This window comes from Pseudophryne corroboree, chromosome 10 (assembly GCF_028390025.1).
Source record: "Pseudophryne corroboree isolate aPseCor3 chromosome 10, aPseCor3.hap2, whole genome shotgun sequence".
NCBI lineage: Eukaryota > Metazoa > Chordata > Amphibia > Anura > Myobatrachidae > Pseudophryne > Pseudophryne corroboree.
In genome coordinates this window covers 246,645,987-246,670,733 of record NC_086453.1, presented here as the reverse complement: position 1 = coordinate 246,670,733, position 24,747 = coordinate 246,645,987, and the positions used below count along the sequence as shown (strand labels likewise).

At 37.3% G+C, this 24,747-nt stretch overlaps 1 protein-coding gene across 1 annotated transcript in view; it reads left to right on the top strand.

The window, feature by feature from the left end:
• Positions 1-23,164, top strand: part of DRD2 (dopamine receptor D2) — a 684,149-nt gene extending 660,985 nt beyond the window's left edge. The window contains exons 7-8 of the mRNA XM_063943186.1: positions 13,686-14,025; positions 17,271-23,164. Coding sequence (XP_063799256.1) covers positions 13,686-14,025; positions 17,271-17,464 — 534 coding nt within the window. The 3' untranslated portion in view covers positions 17,465-23,164. The remainder of the gene's footprint in view (positions 1-13,685; positions 14,026-17,270) is intronic.
• The last annotated feature ends 1,583 nt before the right edge of the window (positions 23,165-24,747 follow it).

Here is a 24,747-nt window from a genome sequence, read left to right as displayed (position 1 = left end):
CATCTCCAACTCCTTGAATCTTTTATCCATTACTGAAACCTGGATTTCCTCCTTTGACACCAGTTATCTCACTTATCTTTCCTCTGGAGGTCTCACATTCTCACATACCCCTAGCCCAGGGCTTGCCATGGTGGTTGTGTTGGGGTCCTTCTATCCTGTGTTTACTCCTACCAACTCATACCTTCAGAACCACCCATTACATTCTCTACATTTAAAGTCCATTCCATATGCTTCTTCTAAAATGTACATCTCAAATTATATCCCCAGAGAATCCACTACCTCGAAACTCCTTAACCTCATATCATCACTTGGTCTCTCCCAGTGGACCTTATCACCCTGCCATGTGAGTGGGCACTCACTTGATCAGGTATTCACACACTGTCGTTATATTTTTTATTACTTCCGCTCCCCATTGCACCTTTCTGACCATCAACTGCTCTCTTCTAACTTATATCTCTCTACTTCTCCATCTCTACCTACTAAGGCTACTATAACTAAGCATAACATTGAGGCTATCGACACTGTTTCCTTATCCTCCTTACTTGACTCACTTCTTTCTCCTATTCTCTCTATCACCTGCCCTAAACAAGCCATTTCCCTATACAATGCTCCCTTACTTCTGCTCTATTCTTTTTGCTCTCCTGGCATTACAAATTCACCATATACAGTTCATCCGGAAGGTATTCACAGCGCTTCACTTTTTCCACATTTTGTTGTGTTACAGCCTTATTCCAAAATGGAATAAATTCATTTTTCCCTCACAATTCTACACACAATACCCCATAATAGCAATGTGAAAAAGTTTATTTCAGAGTTTTTCAAATTTATTAAAAAAAACAACTAAGAAATCACATGTACATAAATATTCACAGCCTTTGCCATGAAGCTCAAAATTGAGATCAGGTGCTACCTGTTTCCACTAATCATCCTTGAGATGTTCCAACAGCTTAATCCACTGTAATAAACTCAACTGTGGTAAATTCAGTTGATTGGAAATGATTTGGAAAGGCACACACCTGTCTATATAAGGTCCCACACTTGACAGTGCATGTCTGAGCACAAACCAAGCATAAAGTCAGAGTGATCCCTGAGACAGGATTGTCTCGAGGCACAAATCTGGGGAAGGGTACAGAAAAATATGTACTGTTTTGAAGGTCCCAACAAGCACAGAGGCCTCCATCATCCATAAATGTAAGAAGGTCGGAACCACCAAGACTCTTTCTAGAGCTTGCTGGCCATCTAAACTGAACGATTTGGGAAGAAGGGCCCTAGTCAGGGAGGTAACCAAGAACATGTTGGTCACGCTGTCAGACCTACAGCATTCCTCTGTGGAGAGAGGTAACATTTCCAGAAGGACAACCATCTCCACAGCAATCCACCAATCATGTCTGTATGGTAGAGTGGCCAGATGAAAGCCACTCCTTAGTAAAAAGCACATGGCAGCCCACCTTGAGTTTGCCAAAATACATCTGAAGGACTCTCAGACCATGATAAGCAAAATTCTCTGGTCTAATGAAACAAAGATTGAACTCTTTGGCATGAATGCCAGGCATCATGTTTGGAGAAAACCAGGCACCGCTCATCACCTGTCCAATACCATCCCTACAGTTAAGCATGGTGGTGGCAGCATCATGCTGTGGGGATGTTATTCTGTGGCAGGAACTGGGAGACTAGTCAGGATAGAAGGAAAGATGAATGCAGCAGTGTACAGAGACATCCTGGATGAAAACCTGCTCCAGAGCACTCTTGACCTCAGACTGGGGCGACGGTTCATCTTTCAGCAGGACAACGACCCTAAGCACACAGCCAAGATATCAAAGGAGTGGCTTCAGGACAACTCTGAATGTCCTTCAGTGGCCCAGCCAGAGCCCAGACTTGAATCCAATTGAACATCCCTGGAGAGATCTAAAAATGACTGTGCACTGACACTGCCCAAAGATAGGTGTGCCAAGCTTGTGGCATCATATTCAAAAATACTTGAGGTTGTAATTGTTGCCAAAGGTGCATCAACAAAGTATTGAGCAGAGGCTGTGAATACTTATGTACATGTGATTTCTTAGTTTTTTTTATTTTTGATAAATTTGTAAAAATCTCAAAAACACTGTGTTCACATTGTCATTATGGGGTATTGTTTGTAGAATTTTGGGGGGTAAATGAATTTATTCTAGTTTGAAATAAGGTGGTAACATAACAAAATGTGAAAAAAGTGAAGCACTGTGAATACTTTCCAGATGCACTGTATCAGCAAAAGTGTTCACAAACTGTAAAGAGACAGTGGAGGAAATTATGCTGTGATGCAGACTTCCTCCATTTTAAATTTATACTCTCATTCTACAGTGCTGCTCTTTCCCTCTCTAAACAGTCATATTTCAAGAACTTCATCATATCCAAGTCGTCAAACCTGTGGCTTTCCTTTGCCACTTTCAACTCCCTCCTCCCACTGCTCCTTCCTCCCAATCTCCTTACTCACTGCACCTACTTCACTTCCAAAATGAACTCCATACAGATGGAGCCGCGCTAATCTGAGACAGCGCCATCGCAAACGGGCATTCCTGGCATGACTAGGTGATCCGTCTGCCTAATCCCGCTGAAAGTTCACAGAGATGCTCCCATTCAGAGTGTCTCTACCCAGGCGCACAGACGTAGATGCTCCCCATTCAAGTGAAAGGGGCGTGTCTACATCAAGGGTGTATGTGCCCAGGTAGACGGAGACATTCTTGGTGATAGGCATGTACAGGCAGCCGCGCCTAGTCACGTACCGGGCTACGACTAACATGGCTCCATCTATACATCAAGACATCAATTACCAAGATACCCTCAGCAACCTGTCCCCTTCTATCCATGACCAAACCTCCAATCCATTTTACCAACTCTGACTTCTTTTTCCCCTTTTTCTGAAGATGAAGTCATGGCCCTCATCTGTTCCCCTCCCTCCCCCCCTTTCCACTTTTCTCCTTGACCCTTTTCCCTCCCGCCTCCTTCACTACCTTTTTGATTTTGTCTGTTCCCATTTTGCCCATCTCCTCAATCTCTCCCTCTCATCAGACATTGTCCCCTCACATGCAAGCATGCATTTGTCTCCCACATTCTCAAAAAACTACCCTTGGCCTTAACACTTTATCTACTGACCCATATCTTTCCTTCCTTTGGCGCTCCTTTAGCGCATTGTTCTCAACTGCCTTACCACTTTTCTTTCCTCCCACTCCATTCTTGATCCAATTCAGTCTGGCTTCCACCCTATACACTCCTCAAAAAATCTGCAATTACCTAATTTGCGGCTAAATCCAAGGGTCACTACTCTTTGCTTATTCTCCTTGACCTCTCTGCTGCTTTTGAAACCATGGCCTCCCACTCCTCCTGCAAACCTTCACTCCCTTGGTGTGCATGATATTGATATCTCCTAGCTGTTCTCATTACCTCTCTGACTGTTTCATTTCTGTCTCCTTTCATGACCCCATTCTGTTCTTGGACCTCTCCTTTTCTCTCTATACTGTTTTAAGGTGAGAGCATTAGCTCACTTTATCTCCATTATCTCTATGGTGACTGCACTCAGATCTACCTTTCCACCGCTGACCTCTCCCCCTCTCTCCCCACTCGTATATCAACTGTCTTTCTGCTATTTCTTCCTGGATGTCCCTGCAATTTCTTAAATTTAACATGGCTAAGATTGAGCTGTTCTTTTTCCCACCCTCCCACAATTTCATTTTCTATTGATTGTTCAACTATCTCCTCTATCATCACAGTTTACTCCTACAAACAACATATGCAGTACCTCTCACTGTCTTTCCATGTCAAAAATATTTCCAGGATGAGACCCTTTCTCACATTGATGCTACTAAGACCATCATTTACTCACTGGTCATCTCCAGATTGGACTACTGCAATTTCATAGGATATCTGAATACTGCTCTCTCCACTACAATTTATCCTCAATGTTGTTGCCTGGCTCATCTTCCTCCCCAATCTTACTATGTCTGCCTCCCTATTTTTACAAGCCCTTTACTGACACCTCTTAACCTTTAGAATGCAATTTAAGCTTCTCACACTCACTATCAAAGCCCTCACCCATTCATCTCCTATTTAAATCTCACATCTTATATCCCTTCACACTGCCACCCACCTGCTTTATTCCACAAATGCATGCCACCTCTCCTGCCAACTGATTACTTCCTCCCACTCCCACCTCCAAGATTCTGCATGTGCTGCTACCTATCTCTGAAATTCTTTATATCTCCCTGTCAGATTCTCCACATTGCTACAAAACTTCAAACAGGGTATCAAGACCCACTTCTTCATCAAACCTAGCCATCTCACATCATAACCCTCTGTCCGATGCTCACTTTGTAGCCCATCTCTGTCACCCCTGTCTGTCTACCTTTACCCTTTAGAATATAATTTCTCATGAGCAGGACCCTATCCCCCTTCCTTCTCTATCATCTACTCCATACTCCCTATAATGGCATCAAACCCTTGGTTTTGGTGCCATACTGCTTATATGATTGTTATGACCACTGATACAGCAATGTTTATAAACCATGTACTTGTCTTACATTGTCTTGTACTGTAAAGTGCTGTTTTTTTGTATCGCTCATTTGGTTATGTACTTTGTTAGGAGCTACAGAACCCTTGGGGCGCCATATATAATAATAATAATAATAATAATAATAATAATAATAATAATAATAATAATAATATTATAATAAACATTTAGTCCCATACAGCAAATGCAGAAGCAATTACAGCTTGCATCTATTTCTTTGTTAACCTTTCAGTGTTTTATTCAAATGACATATACAGTAGCAGCGGAGATTTTGTTTTTAAATTATTGAGTTTAACCGTAATAACAATACACACATTTCCTAATCAACATTGAAGTAATGTCCTCAGATTTCACTGGGTATCAGATTTAACCATTTATACATTTAAAGTAGAGGTCTACAGGTGGTCTGGGTTTGTTTTGTTGACTTTTCAAACCCCTAACCCTCCCCCTAATGCTTTACCCTAACTTCCTCTCCTAATGCCTAACTCTAACCCTCCCCTACTGCATAACCCTTCCTTAACGCTAACCCTCAACTTCCACAGCCTTATCTTAACCATCCCCATAGTGCCAAACCCTAACCTTCCCTTCCATGGACTAACCCTTCCTTTCTTAACCTTCCAGTGTGGCAACCTAACCCTAAACAACCCCCTAGTGCCTATCCCTAACCCTTCCCTCCCTACCCCTATATCTCCATTGCTGGAGCCTAAACCTCACCCTGCTTTTAGTGCCTAACCCTAACCTTTAACTCCCTAACCCTCTACTGATGCAATCTATCCCTAACCCGCCCCCTAGTACCTAGCCCTTCCTTCCATAACCCTAACCCTCTACTGCCATATTCTAACTCTAACTTTCTCCCTAATGCCTAACCCTAATCTTTGCCTCCGATAGCCTATCTCTAACCATCTGCTGTCATAGCTTAACCCTAACCCTCTGGTCACTATAGAATGTCAACATTTCATATGTAGACATTGTGAACATGCAAATGCTGACTTTTTTAATGCTGACATACTAACGGTCAACATTGTGCTGTCAACATTATAAATGTTGTCCTTATAGATGACAACATTATCACTACATTCCCCTTTAATAATTCCAAAATCTGCATAAACTGTATTATCCAGGTTTCATGAGATGGTATGTTGAAGTTGAAAGAAGTGGGGGGGGGGAGGGGGCCATTTCAGATATGAGGCTTACATCAGCTATAGTCAGATTTTATAGAGTTTGCACAGCATGTTCATGTACTGTATTATTTATAGTCTGCAAACCATGTTTCACGTAAGTCTACTTATACTGTAACTACTGATTGAACCCAATTCTTTCCAAACAGTGGAATTTGCTACCTGTTTTCCATTTCCTTATGATCACCTTAAAAGAAAACAATGCTTGACCAAGCGACACTATATTTCCTTCAATTAATTTCAATTCCGAATGATGAAATTGAATTCACGGACCTTGGAAATGCCAATTTTATGTACTTTCCTTAGGGAGGCTGTTTCATATCGTATCCTCTATTATTTTATTTTATTTCTTAATAGAGTAATCATATTCTAAATCAGCAGTGAATAATTCTGCCTCTGGGAAAAGATTTGGAGACTTAATCAGAGTTTTGACATTTTACTAGTATAATATGAACAAGTGTATTACAAGCTGTATGCATGGAATGCTAAATAAGGACAACTGTCTGTAGTGGGCCATTAACACAAACTTTACAGTATGTGTGTAACAACTCATATTATTAGATCTGGCAGACCAACTACAGCAATAGGAGTCTGGATCATACAATTTTATAGAACACATTTTAAAATTATCCATATAGATTTACTTGACACAGTTAAGCAGTAAGTTTTTACAAAAATTTTTTATTAAATTTAAAAAATTGTTCTTTATACCTTTTTTAAATTGTATATTTACAGTAAAGGTATTTGGTTTGCTCTCATGATGTTTTTGTGAGCATACTGTAATTTAAAAAGTGCACCTCTTGTCAGAATAAATTACCCATAATGGTATATGGAGGGCTACTAATTTTTCTTGTAGTTTAGGTGTTGATGTATTAAGCAGTGAAAATAGTGGAGAAATTACCCATAGCAACCAATTAGCTTTGACTAAGCCTTTATCAAGTACAACTACTGTAGATGCCTGATTGGCTGCTATGGGCAACTTCTCCAATAGCCCACTTCTCCACTGGTTTTGCTGCTTTGACATATCAGTCACATAAATCAATTTATACATATATTTAACTATTGCTTTTTTAAATTTATGTGTATAAATTGGCTAGTTTAATAAATGTTTTATTTTTAAGCACGGGCCTCCTGGTATTCATTCATCCTTTGGGAACCGACAGCCACAATTAAGAATTTGCTACACAGAATTAACCTGATAAATACCGTAAATCTATATAGAAAGTAAATTCCACCAAGCGCAGTAATCATTTGTTTATATTCTTGTATTTGATTACATAGTGGTCCACCAATGTATAAATAATTAATATAACCATCAGGTTCAGTCTTTATTTGTTAAAGACTTTGTGGCCCACCAAGCTTCATCTTTTGTTCAATTGCATTAAAGGGAATACATACTATATCCCGGCGGTCAGGATGCCAGTGGTCACATGACCAAATGTGGCATCCTGACATTGAAGATCCTGACATCAGAGAGGGAAAGTATTTCAAATCCCCCCACATCCCCAACCCTAGCCCCTGGGGGTGGCTGATAGGGCTAACTCTTCGGGGGTGTTGGCTATAGATAACCCTTAGGGGGTGTTGACTAGGGCTAACCCGCTTAATGCCTAACCCTAACCCCCAAGGGCCCTAACCCTAACCCATACCCTGATACGCACCTTTGGGATGTTGGCTGTCGGTGATATGGTGCCAGTGTCCTGAGTGGTGTCAAGATTCCGCCAACAGTCACATGACTGCCAGCATCCCAACAGTCAGGATGCTGCACACATCCCAATTAAAGATGTTTATAGTCACTTGGTCAAGCACAGGGAGGTGAAGATATTCATTAGTATCTATCTCAATATTATAGTATTTAAAAAATTGGAATACTTTATTTTCATTATAGTCCATGAATCCACTAATGTGAAGTCTATTCTAAATTTTGATTTATGGACATGGGAGTAAAATTTTGAGATGTTGCGTGTGTCACTCACCACACATCTAACAAAGGATCTGACAAAAAGTTTGAGAAAGGATCAAAGGATTCAGGAATTCAAAGTTTTCTTCATAGTGTGAGTTGTGTCAAGTTTGGGGTTCAACACTATGTTAAATTCCACTAGCATGGGAAACTATGTTAAAGTCTATTTAAAATATCAATTCCTTACAATTTTTTTTAACAATTACAAAACTTTCAAAAAAGGCAGTCTGTTAAGTGTTGGGGCAAATAAAGATACCAATGTGATTATCAGATCTGCTTTTTCTATCAGCAAATTATTTATCTAGAACAAAGATGCAATCCTACTCTACAACAGTGGAGTAGGATTGCCCAATAGGTCATGTTCCTAACAGGTCATGTTTTGAGGATTGCTGTCTGTGGAAGCAGATAGGATAATTACTGACCCAGAAAAATAGATTAACTCAACTGTGCCTTATAAAAGAAATTCAAAAAATATTATCTGTTGGTGGTACTTGAGTACTTGAGTTAAGAACCCCTGATCTAGAATCTTTTTATATGGACTATTGGCTGGAAAAAAATGGGGGTATTTTAAGTTGTAGAAAACAGAAGGGAGTTGTATTCAAAATATTTCTCATACACTGCAACAATGTTGACTTTAGATTTTGCACAATAATATATGAAGACCAATCTCCTTTTATTAAGGTTTTTTACACCTTCATCATCTATTGGTAATAATCAAATGTAGCCATTTTTATATATGAGGAATGATTTATAAACTATAACATAACCATAACCGTGTTGGTAGATAGGGATATGATGACCTAAATTTGCTTGCACTATGTAGTATAACCACAGGAGATGGAGTAGGTAAGGAACAAAAGAGTAATGTGGAATACAGAGGAAAACCTAATTGAAATAGCTCTCTAATAGTGCTACAGTACATATGGCTGCTGAGAATAATATGCTGGAAATCTGTAGGGTAGGAGTACCACAATCCTCAACATTCATTAAAAGAATGGCCTATAGAGGAACGAAGAACAACCACTTTCAAACCCTGTAAATGCATATAAAATGTTGATTTAATAAAATAAATGCATTAGTGTCTGTGACATCTGCTCATAGAAAACATAAAACTATAGAGGTACTTGAAGCACACCCTTAACACAACAATGTGGTCTCCTAACACAACAATGTTGTATAACAGACCAGAAGTATTGAAGACACAAGTCTACCTACTTTCTTTCATCTTCTGTGTGTACAAACAATACATTTGAATTCATTTAGATGTAAAAGTATAGATTACAAGGAATTTAAGGTACATATTGGGACAAATTGTAATAGAAACATTGAGAAATGAATCAGAAAGTCATAATCTTTTGGATGCTACTTGTAACCAATCTTTTCTAATTGGAGATATGAAACCTGCCAAAGTTATCTCGCAAGAAATGTTCGAACCCTATATCAAGAATTCCTTATATTTTTAAGTCATTTTACCTAGCCTGGTCCCCTAAATCAATACATTTATCACTTCAGACAGCATTTTTTCATGGGTATCTGCAACTGCTGCACCAATCATATACATTAGCACATATAAACATATTATTATGTATGTAATATATGTGCTGGCTGGTTCCCACGGGGGTTGGGTGTGCTGAGTATATCTGGAGCCGTGCAGCATCCAGGAATCAGCATAAGGCTCCTAAGCCCATCCCCATACTCCTGTGAAACTAGCCAATGAGAGTCTGATGGTGGGTTTAGAAGGAGTGTGTTAAGCCTTATGCTGATTCCAGGGGGCTGCAGCCACCGCTGCTCGTGGGCATTGATCAAGTCATTATGGGAGCAAACTAACGCCTCCATTTTGTTTTCAAGATGGTTTATTTTACATCCCAATTCAAATATGCCCTGTTCCAATTCTCTAAGAGTATCTTTCTAACAGTGAGTAGTTAATCTTGATCTACAGGAGGCGGTAAAATGTGATGCCCTAGGGTGAGTTCATGTACAATATGTAGAGATTCTATTGGTCTTGGGCACTCAGGTTAGGAACTCTGATTTTTTGCTTCGAGTCTTGGGGTTCAGGTTTTACAAAACTTATTGGAGGAATATTTTTGGAGATTATTGGACTTTTTTTGCCATTTTGTTAAAGAATTGATTGAAAAACACAGGTCAAGATGTGATAACAGTTCCAAATGGAAATAAAAATCATATGGCATAATTGGATGTATGGGCTTATGATTGTATAGGTGTGTTTGCTATACTGTTGCAGGAGTATTAGCTGATAACAGCTTTTAATATTCCTACACTAGCTGGGATCAGGAGATCACATCTTAAGTACTGTTTAATATTTGTGAGTATCGACCTCACAATCCCATAGGATCCCATATATACTGAGCTATTTTAGTACACTGTGTACGTGGCTTGCAGCGGGCTGGCAGCAGGTCAAGCTGTGGACACACTGCTTGGCTGATTAGGAGCATTTAACCTGATCAGCCGGGGATCATATAGGTGTGTACCCAGATTAAGTCTGTTTTGTGAGTCAGGTACCTGAGGGTTTTTGAGGTGGAGAATGCTGCCTATTAGCTTGTATGTACATGGAGTGGAAATAAACCTTTTTAAAATCAAAGCTTTTCAGTCTCTAAGTTATTTCCATGACTATTTCACTATTTAAGAACCACAATATATACTACTTTTAAGAATTTGACAAATAATAATCTTAGACTATTGCAATTTCGGAATAAAAAAATAACAGATATAAAAAATTAACATGCTTTGTTAAAGAAAATTAAGTTTACAATATACGTGACAATGTTCCATCCACTAATGGCAATGCATTGCTTTCATTATGAGTGTTATGACCACTAATACTTATTTAACAAGATGAGATGATTTTTCAGTATTCAGTATTGCTGAAAAATATGCATTTATTCCAGAGAGTTTATCATTCATGAGCTTGCTTATGTGAGAATGCGTCACACTTTGCAAATTTGCTGTGCGTTAATAATGTAAATTTAGATTACCTGTCTATATAAATGGAAGTTATGAACATTATAGTAGTTCTATAAAATATGGTGTAATGTAGTATTTCTATATTTTTATGTAATTTTATTTATGAAAATCTAATTGTAAGAAATTGCATATTGGGGGTAATTCCAAGTTGATCGCAGCAGGAATATTTTTAGCAGTTGGGCAAAACCATGTGCACTGCAGGGGAGGCAGATATAACATTTGCAGAGAGAGTTAGATTTGGGTGTGGTGTGTTCAATCTGCAATCTAAATTGCAGTGTAAAAATAAAGCAGCCAGTATTTACCCTGCACAGGAACAAAATAACCCACCCAAATCTAACTCTTTCTGCAAAGGTTATGGGGTATATGCAATTGCGGTCGAATTCCCGAAATTGTCGAATTTCGGGACTTTTTCGACAAAAAAAAAAATCGCCAATGCAATTCAGTGCTTTCCGTCAAAAAAACGGACTTTTAAAATTCGACTTTTTGAAATTCGACTTTTGTCAAATTCGACTTTTCTGCAATGATACAAGTGCTGCAATTCGACCAAAGTGTATTCAATTCAAGTTTGGAAATTCGACAACAGTGCTTTTAGACAGTAAATTCGTCATTTTCAATCCGCCACACTTTGGAGGGTGAAAACAATAAAAAAAAATTAAAACATGTTTTTTTTTGTGTTTTTTTTTTTGGTAATAGCATATCTATTTATATTAGAGGGGATTAGGTACTTGGTTTGTCTTTTTTGGAGGCACAAGTATTATTTATATATTTTTAAAAATATATATATATATTTTTTTATAGCTGGAACGGTAAAATCAAGGAAAAAAATGGCGTGGGGTCCCCCCTCCAAAGCATAACCAGCCTCGGGCTCTTCGAGCTGGTCCTGGTTCTAAAAATGCGGGGAAAAATTTGACAGGGGATCCCCCGTATTTTTAAAACCAGCACCGGGCACTGCGCCTGGTGCTGGTGCAAAAAATACGGGGGACAAAAAGAGTAGGGGTCCCCCGTATTTTTTACACCAGCATCGGGCTCCACTAGCTGGACAGATAATGCCACAGCCGGGGGTCACTTTTATACAGCGCCCTGCGGCCGTGGCATTAAATATCCAACTAGTCACCCCTGGCCGGGGTACCCTGGGGGAGTGGGGACCCCTTCAATCAAGGGGTCCCCCCCAGCCACCCAAGGGCCAGGGGTGAAGCCCGAGGCTGTCCCCCCCATCCAAGGGCTGCGGATGGGAGGCTGATAGCCTTGAGAAAAATGTCAGAATATTGTTTTTTTCCAGTAGTACTACAAGTCCCAGCAAGCCTCCCCCGCAAGCTGGTACTTGGAGAACCACAAGTACCAGCATGCGGGAGAAAAACGGGCCCGCTGGTACCTGTAGTACTACTGGAAAAAAAATACCCAAATAAAAACAGGACACACACACCGTGACAAGTACAACTTTATTACATACTGCCGACACACACATACTTACCTATGTTGACACGCCGACTGGCACAGTCTCCGACGATCCGAGGGTACCTGTGAAAAACATTATACTCACCTGCCAGTGTCCTGAGATAAATCCACGTCCAGAGATCAAATCCTCGTACTTGGCAAAATAAAAACACGCACACCCGTACCAACGGACTGAAAGGGGTCCCATGTTGACACATGAGACCCCTTTCCACGAATGCCGGGACCCCACGTGACCCCTATATCTGCCACCCCTGCAGTGCACATGGTTTTGCCCAACTGCTAAAAAATTTCCTGCTGCGATCAACTTGGAATTACCCCCATTGTAATTAGTCTGTTGGAGTAAATAAAGGCAATGTAAACTGGAATCAACTCTGAATTCATAAATGAACAAATCAAAACAAACAATTCAGTATCCTACAGTATCTATATATTTATAACCAATGCAGAATATGTTTTGCAGTCTATATAAAAGTAGCTGAATAACAATTGTACCATCTCCAATCCTACAAACATATTATTATACATTTACTGAACCTTGTTCTAATATTACTTGTAAGATAAGGATTCACAAGGCTTATTGAAGGATATATGGGCAACTGTGCAACAGGTAACAGAGTAGTAGTTTATATAGATACTCAAATCATTGGAAATGGTTCAACATTTGATCACATTAGATAGTTTGATGGTCTTAAATGTGTTCAATGTGTGATCATGATTTTCGGAATAGTTTCCTTTGTGTTTAAATACTGTGCTCATATTTGCGATTAGAAGTTTAAAAATAAGGCTCACATCTTGCTGTTAAAATAAATAATACCGAAATAAACTATAAAATGTTGCCTTTTTGAGATTCGATTTGGATATAATATTTAACTTCTTTAAAAAAATTGTCTACCGAGGACACGCCTCTTTTCAGGTCACAACATTGAAAAGTTGGGAGGTATGACTTAAGTACTGGCCTCATTCTTTAAACAGGTAGCACAGGAGATTTAAATTACATGTCCTGCTTACAGTACCTCTAATCCACAAAGTGGTGACCTTCTCATTAACCAATTCACCAAATTCTAAATATACACGCTTTTTGAATTTTAGTGTGAGAATACATGCCATCATAAGATAGCATCCATTCTCAATTAAACCAATGGTTTAAAATCCATCTAGTATAATATTCTTCAAGACAAGTAGAAACAACAACAAAAAAATTGTGAAGTTCTGTATATAACTCACCCAAAGGGAGATATGTTAAACCCTATAGAGAGATAAAGGAAGAGATATAAAGTGCCAACAAATCAGCACTGAACTGTAATTTTTCAAGCACAGCAGGAGATGTACTAAGCCTTGGAGAGTAAGAAAGTGCAGAGAGGCGGTGTTACAGGCTGTGTTTGAAAAATGATAGGAGCTAATTGAGTGGTAGTTTATCTCTCTCCACTTTATCTCTCTCTCCAAGGGCTGATTACACCCTCCCCCCAGTGAGACATCTATTAATATTACATACTTCCATTCTTAGTACAAGAAGCGTGTACAGTATTTGTGTATTTACTGTACTTTTTTTTTTATATTTTTGATTCTTGTCCAGGAGGCTGGGAACCACCCAGAAGAAATGGAGATGGAGATGATGTCAAGTACTTCACCCCCAGAAAAGACAAAACACAAATCAGCCTCCCCAAACCACCAGCAACTGGCTGTGCCAGCAACATCAAACCAGTTCAACAATACTTCTGCCCCCTCTCCAGCTGACTGCCCCTGCAAGACTGAAAAGAATGGGCTACCAAATGACAGTGAAAAGCCACTAAAAACCTTTGAAATTCAGTCAATGCCCAATGGGAAAACACAGACATCCCTTAAAACTATGAGTAAACGCAAGATTTCACAACAAAAGGAGAAGAAAGCTACACAGATGTTAGCAATTGTTCTTGGTAAGAACAGTATAAAGTGTTGGCATGCGTTCATTATGCTGAGTAATAATAAATATATATATATATACATATATATTTATATAGTTACAATAACATCCTTATCCTGCGCCAATCAAGAGAACTCACTAGTCAGCTGCTACTCACTCAGAGTCCTCTGTTAGAAGGACTATAAGTAACCTTTGGAGGTCTGTAGAAGAGCACCAAGCTGAATTTGTGTACACATTTCCATACATAGAAATATAAAAAAACATATAAAAATCTTGTTGACACTCGTATAAATGCATAAAACAATTTATTTTAAAATTAATACAATACTAGTACATCTCTAAATAATCAAGTCAGTACACCGGATTCCACTATTGTATGTGGATGATTCACTCTTTATGTGAATGTAGAATTTGTAGTGATCAAGTAGATTTAGAACATTAACCCTACGTGTTTCATCTCCTCAGAGACTTCCTCAGGGGTTTATTCTTAAAAAAATAAATGAAACATTTCCATGTTAAAATGCTTAATATATATGCTACAGAGTGTCACAGGCATACATAATAGACATTTCATGTTGAATATACTATGCATATAAATCTCATTATAAGCAGATTAAGAAATATTACAAAATATGTATGAGGTGTTTACAAGAACCTTTAACAGCTATTACTTAACAGACATAATAGCAAAGCGTAAATGATAATACAATAATTTCTTTATCTGTAAACAGATCTAGATGAATATTGGTTAATACTAATATGTGAAAACCATCCCTCTATACTTTCATTCAAGAGGGATGTCCATAAAATCAAAGATTCAGTTTTTAGAGACTTTTTGTTTAGATGTTTTCTTTAGATGGGATTATGGAATTATTATAGAATTATGGCCTTATAGGTAATGGGCTTCAAACCTGATTGGTATAAAAATATGATAATAGCTGAAGAAAAACTCCCTCATGAGATCTCACATAACTTGGAGAGAGATGGTCACAAACCTTCAACCTTTGGTAAGCAGTGATTGTCCGATTACTAGTGTGTGATAGGACAACAAAGGATTTATGGCAATCAAAATCCTCTGAAACATTACATTGATTTATTAATAAATTATTTATAATTAACTAGATGGGTGGTAATTGGTATCAATGAGGTTGAAATGCCATAAATGTAATTATGGATAAACATAATGACTTTTATGATTTTTAATCACTCAGATGATTTTGGGAGTTTTAATTAATCACCTTTAGGGTCTTAAAAATACCACTGCATTATTAGATAGCAAAATGAGCATCTCTTAGTGTATATATGTGTAATAATTACATAGTTAATTATCAGGTTACAAAAATATTTTGAGACGAAAAGGATATATTATATGTATGCACCATGGTACACCTACAGATTAGAGTATAAAATTAGGTTACGAAAATATTTTGAGACATAAAGGATATGTTATATGTATATATCCATGGTACACCTCTAAATTTGAGTATTTTATATATATATATATATATATATATATATACAAGTCCACAGAACTCGGCACTCCCATGGAAACACGTAATTTGGGGTGGTGCCCTCACAGCTGCATAGCAGCAGTATACATACAGGGTTTGATAGCGGCACTCAGGACACAGGCACGGTGACAACGAAGTGTAGATCAACGTTTCAAACCTTTATTGGTTTGTCATCAGGATACAAAGATAAAAATAAGCAAGAGTGACTTACCTATATACCCACCACCACACACGAGGAGAGAGCTCGCTCACCGGCGCCGCATGCAGCTTCCGGAGCTCGGCGCCCAACGATTACGTCATCACACTGGCGTGTGGACGTTACCGGGGCAACACCAACACCACAGTGACAATACAAACTAGGAATAAGATACAGATAAAGCCAATAAGTAGCGGTTCCAAAGCTTATAGTCAAAGTAAATATATCTTGCGGGTGAAACTTTGTCTAACTGTATAATACACAGTAACAACATCTAGCACAGCGGATTATCAGTGGTATATATTTATATATATATATATATATATACAAACAAATATAGAAAACCTATTTGTTTGTTTGTTTATATATATATATATATATATAAAAGGAGTGTATTAAAAGATAGAAAATGCCATAAAAAATTCCATTTTTTTATGTAAATGCCAATTATTAAGAAGATAATAATTGACATTTTTACCAGCATTGCCCAGATAATCTGGACTTAAAAAGAGAGGCTTTTTGGTCCAAAGAGGGTTGCACAACATTCAGTGTGAGCTGGACCATAAGTTAGTCGACTGCCTCACATATAATGATACTGTACACTTGGGATTTTTATGCAACTACAGTACTGTATTATATGGATCTTTCATTTGCAATATATTTCAGGACCATTTCATTTAATTGCAAAGCTAATCTAATATAGAAAGGCATATTTTATAAAGATATACTCACAATATGCAAGTTTAAGATGACATTGAGGCTGATGCTGAGTTGAACGTAAAGCTAAAAAAACAAGTAACTGTGCACCTGGATAAACCATGTTGTACTGCAAAGGGTGCAAATACATTCATTAAATTTACATGCAGGGTAAATACTGTCTGCTTTTCCATGTAGCCCATAAATGCTGGTCAGCTTTATTATTAAATACCTATTTACATTTGTTTATGGACATATCCCTCCCAAATCTAGATCTCTTTGCATATTTAATATCAGCTCTACCTGCAGTGCAGCATGGTTTTAACAAGGTGCAAAGATATATATATATATATATATATATATATATATATATTTTCCTCTCACCTGTGAATCAGTTCCTATATGTAGAAATGTTTCCACATACACCTTTCCCCAGTTTAGCCGTATGGTTAAATTAGTCACGCAATTTAATCTGAGATTTAGCCATGCCTTGTGAATCTTCTTAAGATAAGCTAACAGTCTACTTTATATGATCTCTTTTGCAGAAAAAAACAATTGGGATTCTACCCAATCGCTAATCGTGGTGGAGCACCTTAGCCATGCTAAGCATTTCATGACAAATTAAGCAAAAATGGAAAGGTGTATGAGGACATATCTTTAACTAAATACCACATGTTACACTGTTATTAGCTCAGGAAAGCCATATTACAGTATCCTTATTTGAGCTTACAAATGTGAAGTCTTATACAAACCAAGATTAAATAAAATGTAGATTTTGTTCTAGTTATATTCATTATATACTGTATAATTTCTATGACCAATATTCACAAATGTAACTTCTTGTCTTTTACCCAGGTGTCTTCATTGTTTGTTGGTTTCCTTTCTTCATTACACACATCCTAAATATGCATTGTAACTGCAAAATACCACCAATCTTGTATAGTGCATTCACTTGGCTTGGTTATGTCAACAGTGCAGTCAATCCTATTATTTACACCACATTTAATGTGGAATTCAGAAAGGCCTTCATTAAAATTCTTCACTGCTAAAAGAAATTTTGGACAGTTTCACATGGGCAGCATTTAGAAATATGAAAACCTGTGAATTCTGGGGATGAAACCTCAGTTTGAATCTAGATGAGATACATAACTTCACTCTCACATGTTCCAGTATCAGCCATGCACTATATATGTCTAGGCTTGGTGAGTGAGAACCTGAAACTGATTCTACTTCTAGAGACCAGCATTGAGTCTTTACCAATGATGGCACCGGATCGTGTACTGACCCAATTCGGACTACTGCCAAGTTATTTCTGGAAAGTGTTAAGATGAGCCTTAAGACTACTAGACTTTGCCTTCATAACTGCATTCAAGAAAAAGAAACAGTGTTGGATTCAGCCATTATGGACCTCAAAATAAAGTCATTAGCACTTATTTGGATGTCACTGCAGTCTCACCAAAGACATTGTCATTTTCTAATCTGATTTTTGCAATAGTAGAAAGCTATCATTTGCTTCAACTTACTCGGTATCAGGGAACCAGTTCTTTCCCTTGGAATATTAGGAACTACATAATAAACTATGTGTTTTTGATCTCTCAAGTTGTCATCTCCATCTTTCTTGGAAATGTTGTGATCAACAAAACATGGAGAGCAATGCCAGCAAAGCATTATGGTAACAAAAGTGTAAATAAAGAATGATTTGAAAGAAGCCCAAGCCAAAAAATAAGAATATAAATATAAAATACGTCTTGCATGGTGTATGTCACCTTTAGGGTTACCATTGTCACGCTATGACCCAATGAAGGAAAACACTAAAGTACACTCTTTGCATCTGGCCCTTTCCAAGTGTCCAGCCTTCTGCATCTTGAGCTTACAGAATGCTTTGCAGCAAATGTCACGTCAATCCACAAAATCAATGAAAATTAAATATATACTGTATATTAAAAAGTATTCACATGTAATTATATAAGATATAAGTGCAAATAATATGCCTGTGGCTTGCGCTTTTTGCCAATAGAACTGGTTAAAATGTAATTCTATGTGCCAGTTGCAAACTTTCTTAATTCATTGTGAAAGTGCACCACCCTTTCCCCATTACATTACACTCACTCATGGGTTAAAGAAATAGAGTTAAATATCTACCACAAATACATCTTCTTAGACCATCAAGTACTTGAACATGAACTGTATTAATGTATAGGATGGACACAGAAATAAATGTAAGACCCAAACAAACGCTTTTGGAAGCCAAAGGAGTATGTGAATCATATACTGTAGATCAAATCCAAAAAGGATCAATTTAGAAAGAAACATTGCAAGAAATCCGTGTTCAGAAAAGGACACATGGGAGGAATGTTAATGGTTTAAAATAGTGGCACAATAGACATACTGTATGCAATATAAACTACTATGTGTAGTTACATGCTTGAATGTTTCACCATACAGGAAGTGATGTCCCAAATATTTTTTTTATGCCAAGTATTGTAAAAAAGTATTGTAAAATGCTACTTTAATTTGAAAACTGAAAAAAAGTCATATACACTCTTATTTGTCTATTATTCTTTGCACACAAATCACTTTCTTAGTGAATTCCAGCCACATTGGGTTTTCTTGTAACTGTCAGCTTGTTTGTTTTTATCTTGAATTCATTCATTTATGAATAACATATACTGTACTACCATTAATGTTAGACCCGATGACATACATGTAACATATTTTATAGCAATCAAACCTTTAATTTGCTTTGGTTTAAGGAAAATATGTAATTTACAGTATCCTCACCTTACTTTAATCTTTGTTAAAACAAAACTGTTGGGAAGCACTGTATTTCCTACCCAATCCAAGCCAAAAAAGTCACATCATGCAAAGGCATTAAGAAGAAGAGAGCTGGGATATATTAAAATGCTCAAATAGCAACGTATACATGTTTTTTATTTAAAACTTGCAGTATCATTGCCACAATAATATGAGTATCTCTCAACAAATTTTGAGACTGAAATTGCAGAGGCATTTGCAGTGCAATAGTAAATATGAGCAATAAGAGTAATGATTTGCTCATATGAGTAAATGATTTGCTTAGTTGACAGCAGAGCTGGACGGTCACTGGTACACGGGGACCAGATAAAGATGACACTAACAAATCTGTTTAGTTAGTCCATGGATCTGTTGAGCAGAGTAACCAGCAGACAAGAAAGGGGAAAAGCACGGGTACTGTAGATCCATTTAGCAAATCCAAAAGTGTGTTATACAGGTTATCTAACAGCTGTAAAATGTGACAGAGATGGAATCAGAATAGGTCTAGCTAATTTAGCAAATAGGAGTAACTGAAAAGATTGAGGAGGGTAAATCCGAAGGCAAACAGAGTAATAAGGTACAGTATATCACTTTCTCAGTAACTACAAACCAATCCCATATAATAAATGCAGGTGCAGATCCCCTTTTCTTAGCATAATAAGGAGCAGAACCAGCTGCTGCACATTTGTTCTGTCCACCCGCAACACTTGTTGATGACAGCCACAAATACATTGAACCATAGCACTGAGCCAACATTTAAAAGTAAAAGGTACAAGTTCTTACTGGTCGAGCCACTGTCACTGAACATACTATCACATCTGACAGTCAATAGCTATGTATCTGTGACCTCCAATATCCATAGACTATTCTTATTACCAAGGAGACTTGACAATAAGCATTATGGGTCTGTTAGTAATTTTATCATTTGAAATGATAAAGTAATTCAAGCATAAATGAACATGAAATGACAGATGGTCCAGTAAAAAAAAAAATATTTCCACACAGTTAAAAAGCAAAGTTTAATCAATTTGATCTAATTTTTCAAGATTTGTACTCCTCATGGTCATCAACATCAACATCAATATTATGAACTATTTTATGCAGTACCCACGGAAATTATGCTTTACTTTTTCTCAGAAGACATTGCATTTTCACAAAGCATTAGTGGTTTTATCTAATCAAATAAATGTCCCCTAAATTTGCAAAAAAAGTGGAATTTTTTACTAAGATTTAAATAACATGAACTAAAAGAAAACCTACCACATTACATGAGGTGATCCCATTTTTTGTTTGACACATGATCTGCGGGGCACGTTTAACACATGTAGACAATAACTACTGGTGGGGGGGGATACATGAAAGAGAGGTCTTTCCTCTATGAAATTTTGCATATTCTCACATAGTAAATGTCAAACATATTTAATGTATGTAAGAATCAAGTATAACTGTATATAATACAAAAATATCCACTATAAGTAGATCTCCTATAAAAAGGAGGTGTAAAAGAAAGAAAACGGGCACTGTGCATAGAAAAACAAATCAGACCAGGAAGGGGGAAGTACTACAGATAAAAGGTGTGAAAGGAGTTAAAATGTAAATCATGATTTTATAGTGTATACTCATATATGTATTTACTTTTATATGCCATTAGGTTTTTGTATCAAACATTTTTAAAAGCAAAAAAGTCTGCCAATGCTCAGACACACAGAAGCCTATTTATCAAGCTGGATTTTCTCAAGAGCATGTAGAAAAAGTGTTTTTTTCAAATGCTTTTCTGCCCTATTAAGTCTCAATAAGGGCTTTTCTGCCCTTTATTGCAAATATCTACTGTAGTCTTAATTATAGAGAGAACATTGCTTAACACCATAATTCCCATAGACATCAATGGGAACAGCAAAGCTTTAAAATGTTAAAAGTTTAATTCGAACTCCATATTTTGATGGTATTAGACGGTACTGTTGTGGAAGACTCCATGGTTCCCTGCCAGTGCTTGGAATTTGACAGCCCACATAAAGCAGCGTGTGGTTAAACTAACAAACAACTTTGGGGTGAAACCTTATTACCAAACTTCAAAGGGACAACTGGCCTGGTAAATCATCCCTTGATTGCCACTGTTCCTTTTCTCCAGACCTCAGAGGGCCAGATATTCCAAATGTTATGACTCTTTGATAGGCACATGCCAATTTGTAGCCTGCTAGATACCACACCCTGTGCAGGGCAGCCCACCAAATTTACTTTAGTGAGGTTAAAATTGCACTTACAGCACCCATGTGATAGCTCTGCTGCTGAATTACTTAATTATGGCTGAAACCCCAGTATCCAGCTTCATGAGTACATGTTCCTTGACCTTGTGTTCACTGAGAAATCATCAATGTACCACTTTCATTTTTTTCCAGCAGCTCAAGGGGGACCTATGCTCAGGTTGCAGTACAGTAGCTGTTACTGTATACTCTCAGTGTGGCAACTGTTCAAGGCACAAGAGCCCCCATATGCCTGACAGATCACTGCTGGGTGACATGATCTTACAGTCCATGAAAGACAGGGATACTCAGCAAGTTTCTAGCCTCTGTGATCACTGTGCAATCATCCCTTGAATCTCTGGGTCAAGAAAACCCTTGGGCTTCCAAATACGTTTTTTAGGATCATGATGGTCTCTACAAGGTATGTGCCAAATTGGGTGTAGCTATGTACAACTCTTACAGCATTACAACCATCTAAAGTAATAGCATCAACTCAGCTACTGAAGCTCCTGGTAGTCTGAAAGTTCTCTGCCAGGCAATGGGTTTCAAAAGCCCACAGAAGGCCGATAATACCACAGTTACTCCATAACTTTGATATCCATGCTGTCCCCTTATCCAGCTTATTCACATTTCAACATATTTAAATGTTTTTATAAATATAAAACTGACAACTACAAGTAGGCATCTGCAATAGCTAAACTTAAGTTCTTTATGATACAAAGACTAATATGTTGAAATGTTTTGCATTTTCTAAATACAATTTTGCCCTAGTAGCAGTAATGATGTCACACAAATGTTAAAAAAAATCCTGGTCATTGTAGTGCTTTTGAATGTGTAAACTTCTAAAACATGGGACAAGCTAGACTCACTGGATGGTGTTGAACAATGTGACATCAGATAATGTTTAAGACATAGACTCTTCAATAATATATGCAAATACTGCAAAATAAGAAGACCACTCTTTGGGGCCTATTTTCTTTTAAATAAAAATTTGTATTTTACCCATATAGCTATTTTTCTTTCAGTGCTGTTCACAATGATTATACATGTTTTATTCAGAGCTACAGTATTTATCAAACCGGAAGAGTCAGGACAGCATTTTTGGAAAATAGTTATTTGAGTCACCATTAGTCTTCATACTATGTAGTGGCGGCTGACCAGGCTGTGGGAAAGTGGGATTTCCTGGGAACTTGAAACCCCCCTGCATTTGCTTATGGCTATAACTCAACTACTGATTTTCTTATATAACTCAGACAGCTATATGCAATCAAATTAACTTGACTTCATTGTATTTTTGTAGATATTCAATATGTTAGTTTTATTACCAAAAATGTCTCATCTTTTAAAAACTGTTACGCTGAAATGAAGAAAGTAAATTCCACTTGTCGCTATACGGTTAATTTTATAATGAGGTATTTTTTCCTCTATTGCTAATTGGCTGGTACCTGAAGTGGTAGCTATTTAGTAATGGACAGTCAAATGCTGTGCACATCTGTTCCATTTGATGGTGTTCCACTATTTAGCTAACAATACATGTTTAGATTATTCCATACAAGGTAAGTTTAACATTTCAGCATCTAAAAATAGCAATGATGTCTGTACATAAGAACACTGCAGAAGGAACCTATCAAAATGAATGTATAGCCACAGTACATGAAGTACTTTCAGGATCCAATCACTCCCTTAAATGTTCAATTATTACAGAACATGTGTTATATCTCATGTTTCCTTTCTAAAAATTCCTAATGAGATACTGTATCTAAAAATCTATTGTGCTGTGCATTTATTTCAGCAGCATTCCATTATAGATGGGATACATACTGTTCTTGTCCAAAATAATAGGCTATCAGTACAGTTGGTCTCATGTGACAAAGCTCCACTAAGTCAGAACAAGCAGAAAATTGGAATGGACTTGTGTAGTTGAAAGACAGCAGTTGTTGCAGAACTTCTCAGCAAGTAGTAAAGTTGATTACTTTCCTGTTGCTTGGAGATTGGCAGCTTGGCATCATACAGCAAAAAATGATTGACAGTCAGTGTCCTGATGCTGCTTCATTAACTGCCTTGCTGGTTGAAAAACTAGTTTTCAAGATAAGGAGAACTAATACTTTCCAAAATAAGTATGCTGTAGCTATCTTTAATATATTTAAAGATACAATTTCCTGTAACACTATCCGTTTTTTTCTTTTACAGCAGTGATTTGATTGTTCCTATTATCAGTACTGTAATTAAGATAAAGAGACCATGTTTAAAGTAGTTTTATATGCAAAGTACATCTAAAGGGAACTTGCTATAACTTTAAAAACAAATCTGTATTAAAGTCTAGCAAGAAACTGCAATAATAAAGCAAACATGAATTAATAATTAATCATAAAATGCATATATCTTAATAGCTATTTCCACCTTAAAGAATGATTCCTGCAAAAATTAGGCCCACAATCTTAATGATGTATATGTCTAATGGGAAAACACATTTTCAACTGTCCTGATTTAGCTAAGACAGTGCTGTTCTGAAATGAACTAAGAAATTTGGTGGTGATAGACTACTTGAGAGATAGGCAACCTGTGGTCCTCAGGCCAGAAGAAGCCCTTCAGAATTATTTATAGCCACAGCTCATTTGAAAACTATATAGATAAAGTTGGGTGGCAACCTTAGTAACATACAATCAATCTTTGCAGGATGTCCTATTACAACTCTTCCCTTTGTAAAATCACTTTATGAATGTTATCACATGTTTAGGGGTGGGCCGACACAGAGTGGCATAGATATCAGCTCCAGGCTTAGCAATCATATCACACAGTCATCTTTAAATGATAAATAACAGTTTGCAGTAAAAGAGTAATTTATGCTTAAAAACCACAGACAGATTTTTTCATGGGATTGCTTGTTTAAACTGTTAACCTTTTTTTAACCCATTTAATATATAACCTCTGTATATTCAATAGGTTAAAAGCTTCTACACTTGTTCATTGCATTTCCATCCAAAACTGTCCTTTGATGGCAAGCTTGGTTTTCCAAACAGGGCTTTTATAGATGTAATAAACTTTAAATTGACATTTGGGGCTCAGAGAGAAGCCCTAGTTATGCGACTTTGTGTGAAAATGCACGTGACCAGGTTGGTTTTGATTTTGTAAATGATGCTGCTTTAAAAATACTGGTATACTCGCACAAAGTCGGCACCTATGGCTTCTCATAGGTTATTACAGCTACCTGGTAAAGATAACTATGTGCAGCACCTGATTATCTTTTACTGGTTGTTATATAGATTTAAGGTGATAAGAACTGTGCTGGAGGGTGATGG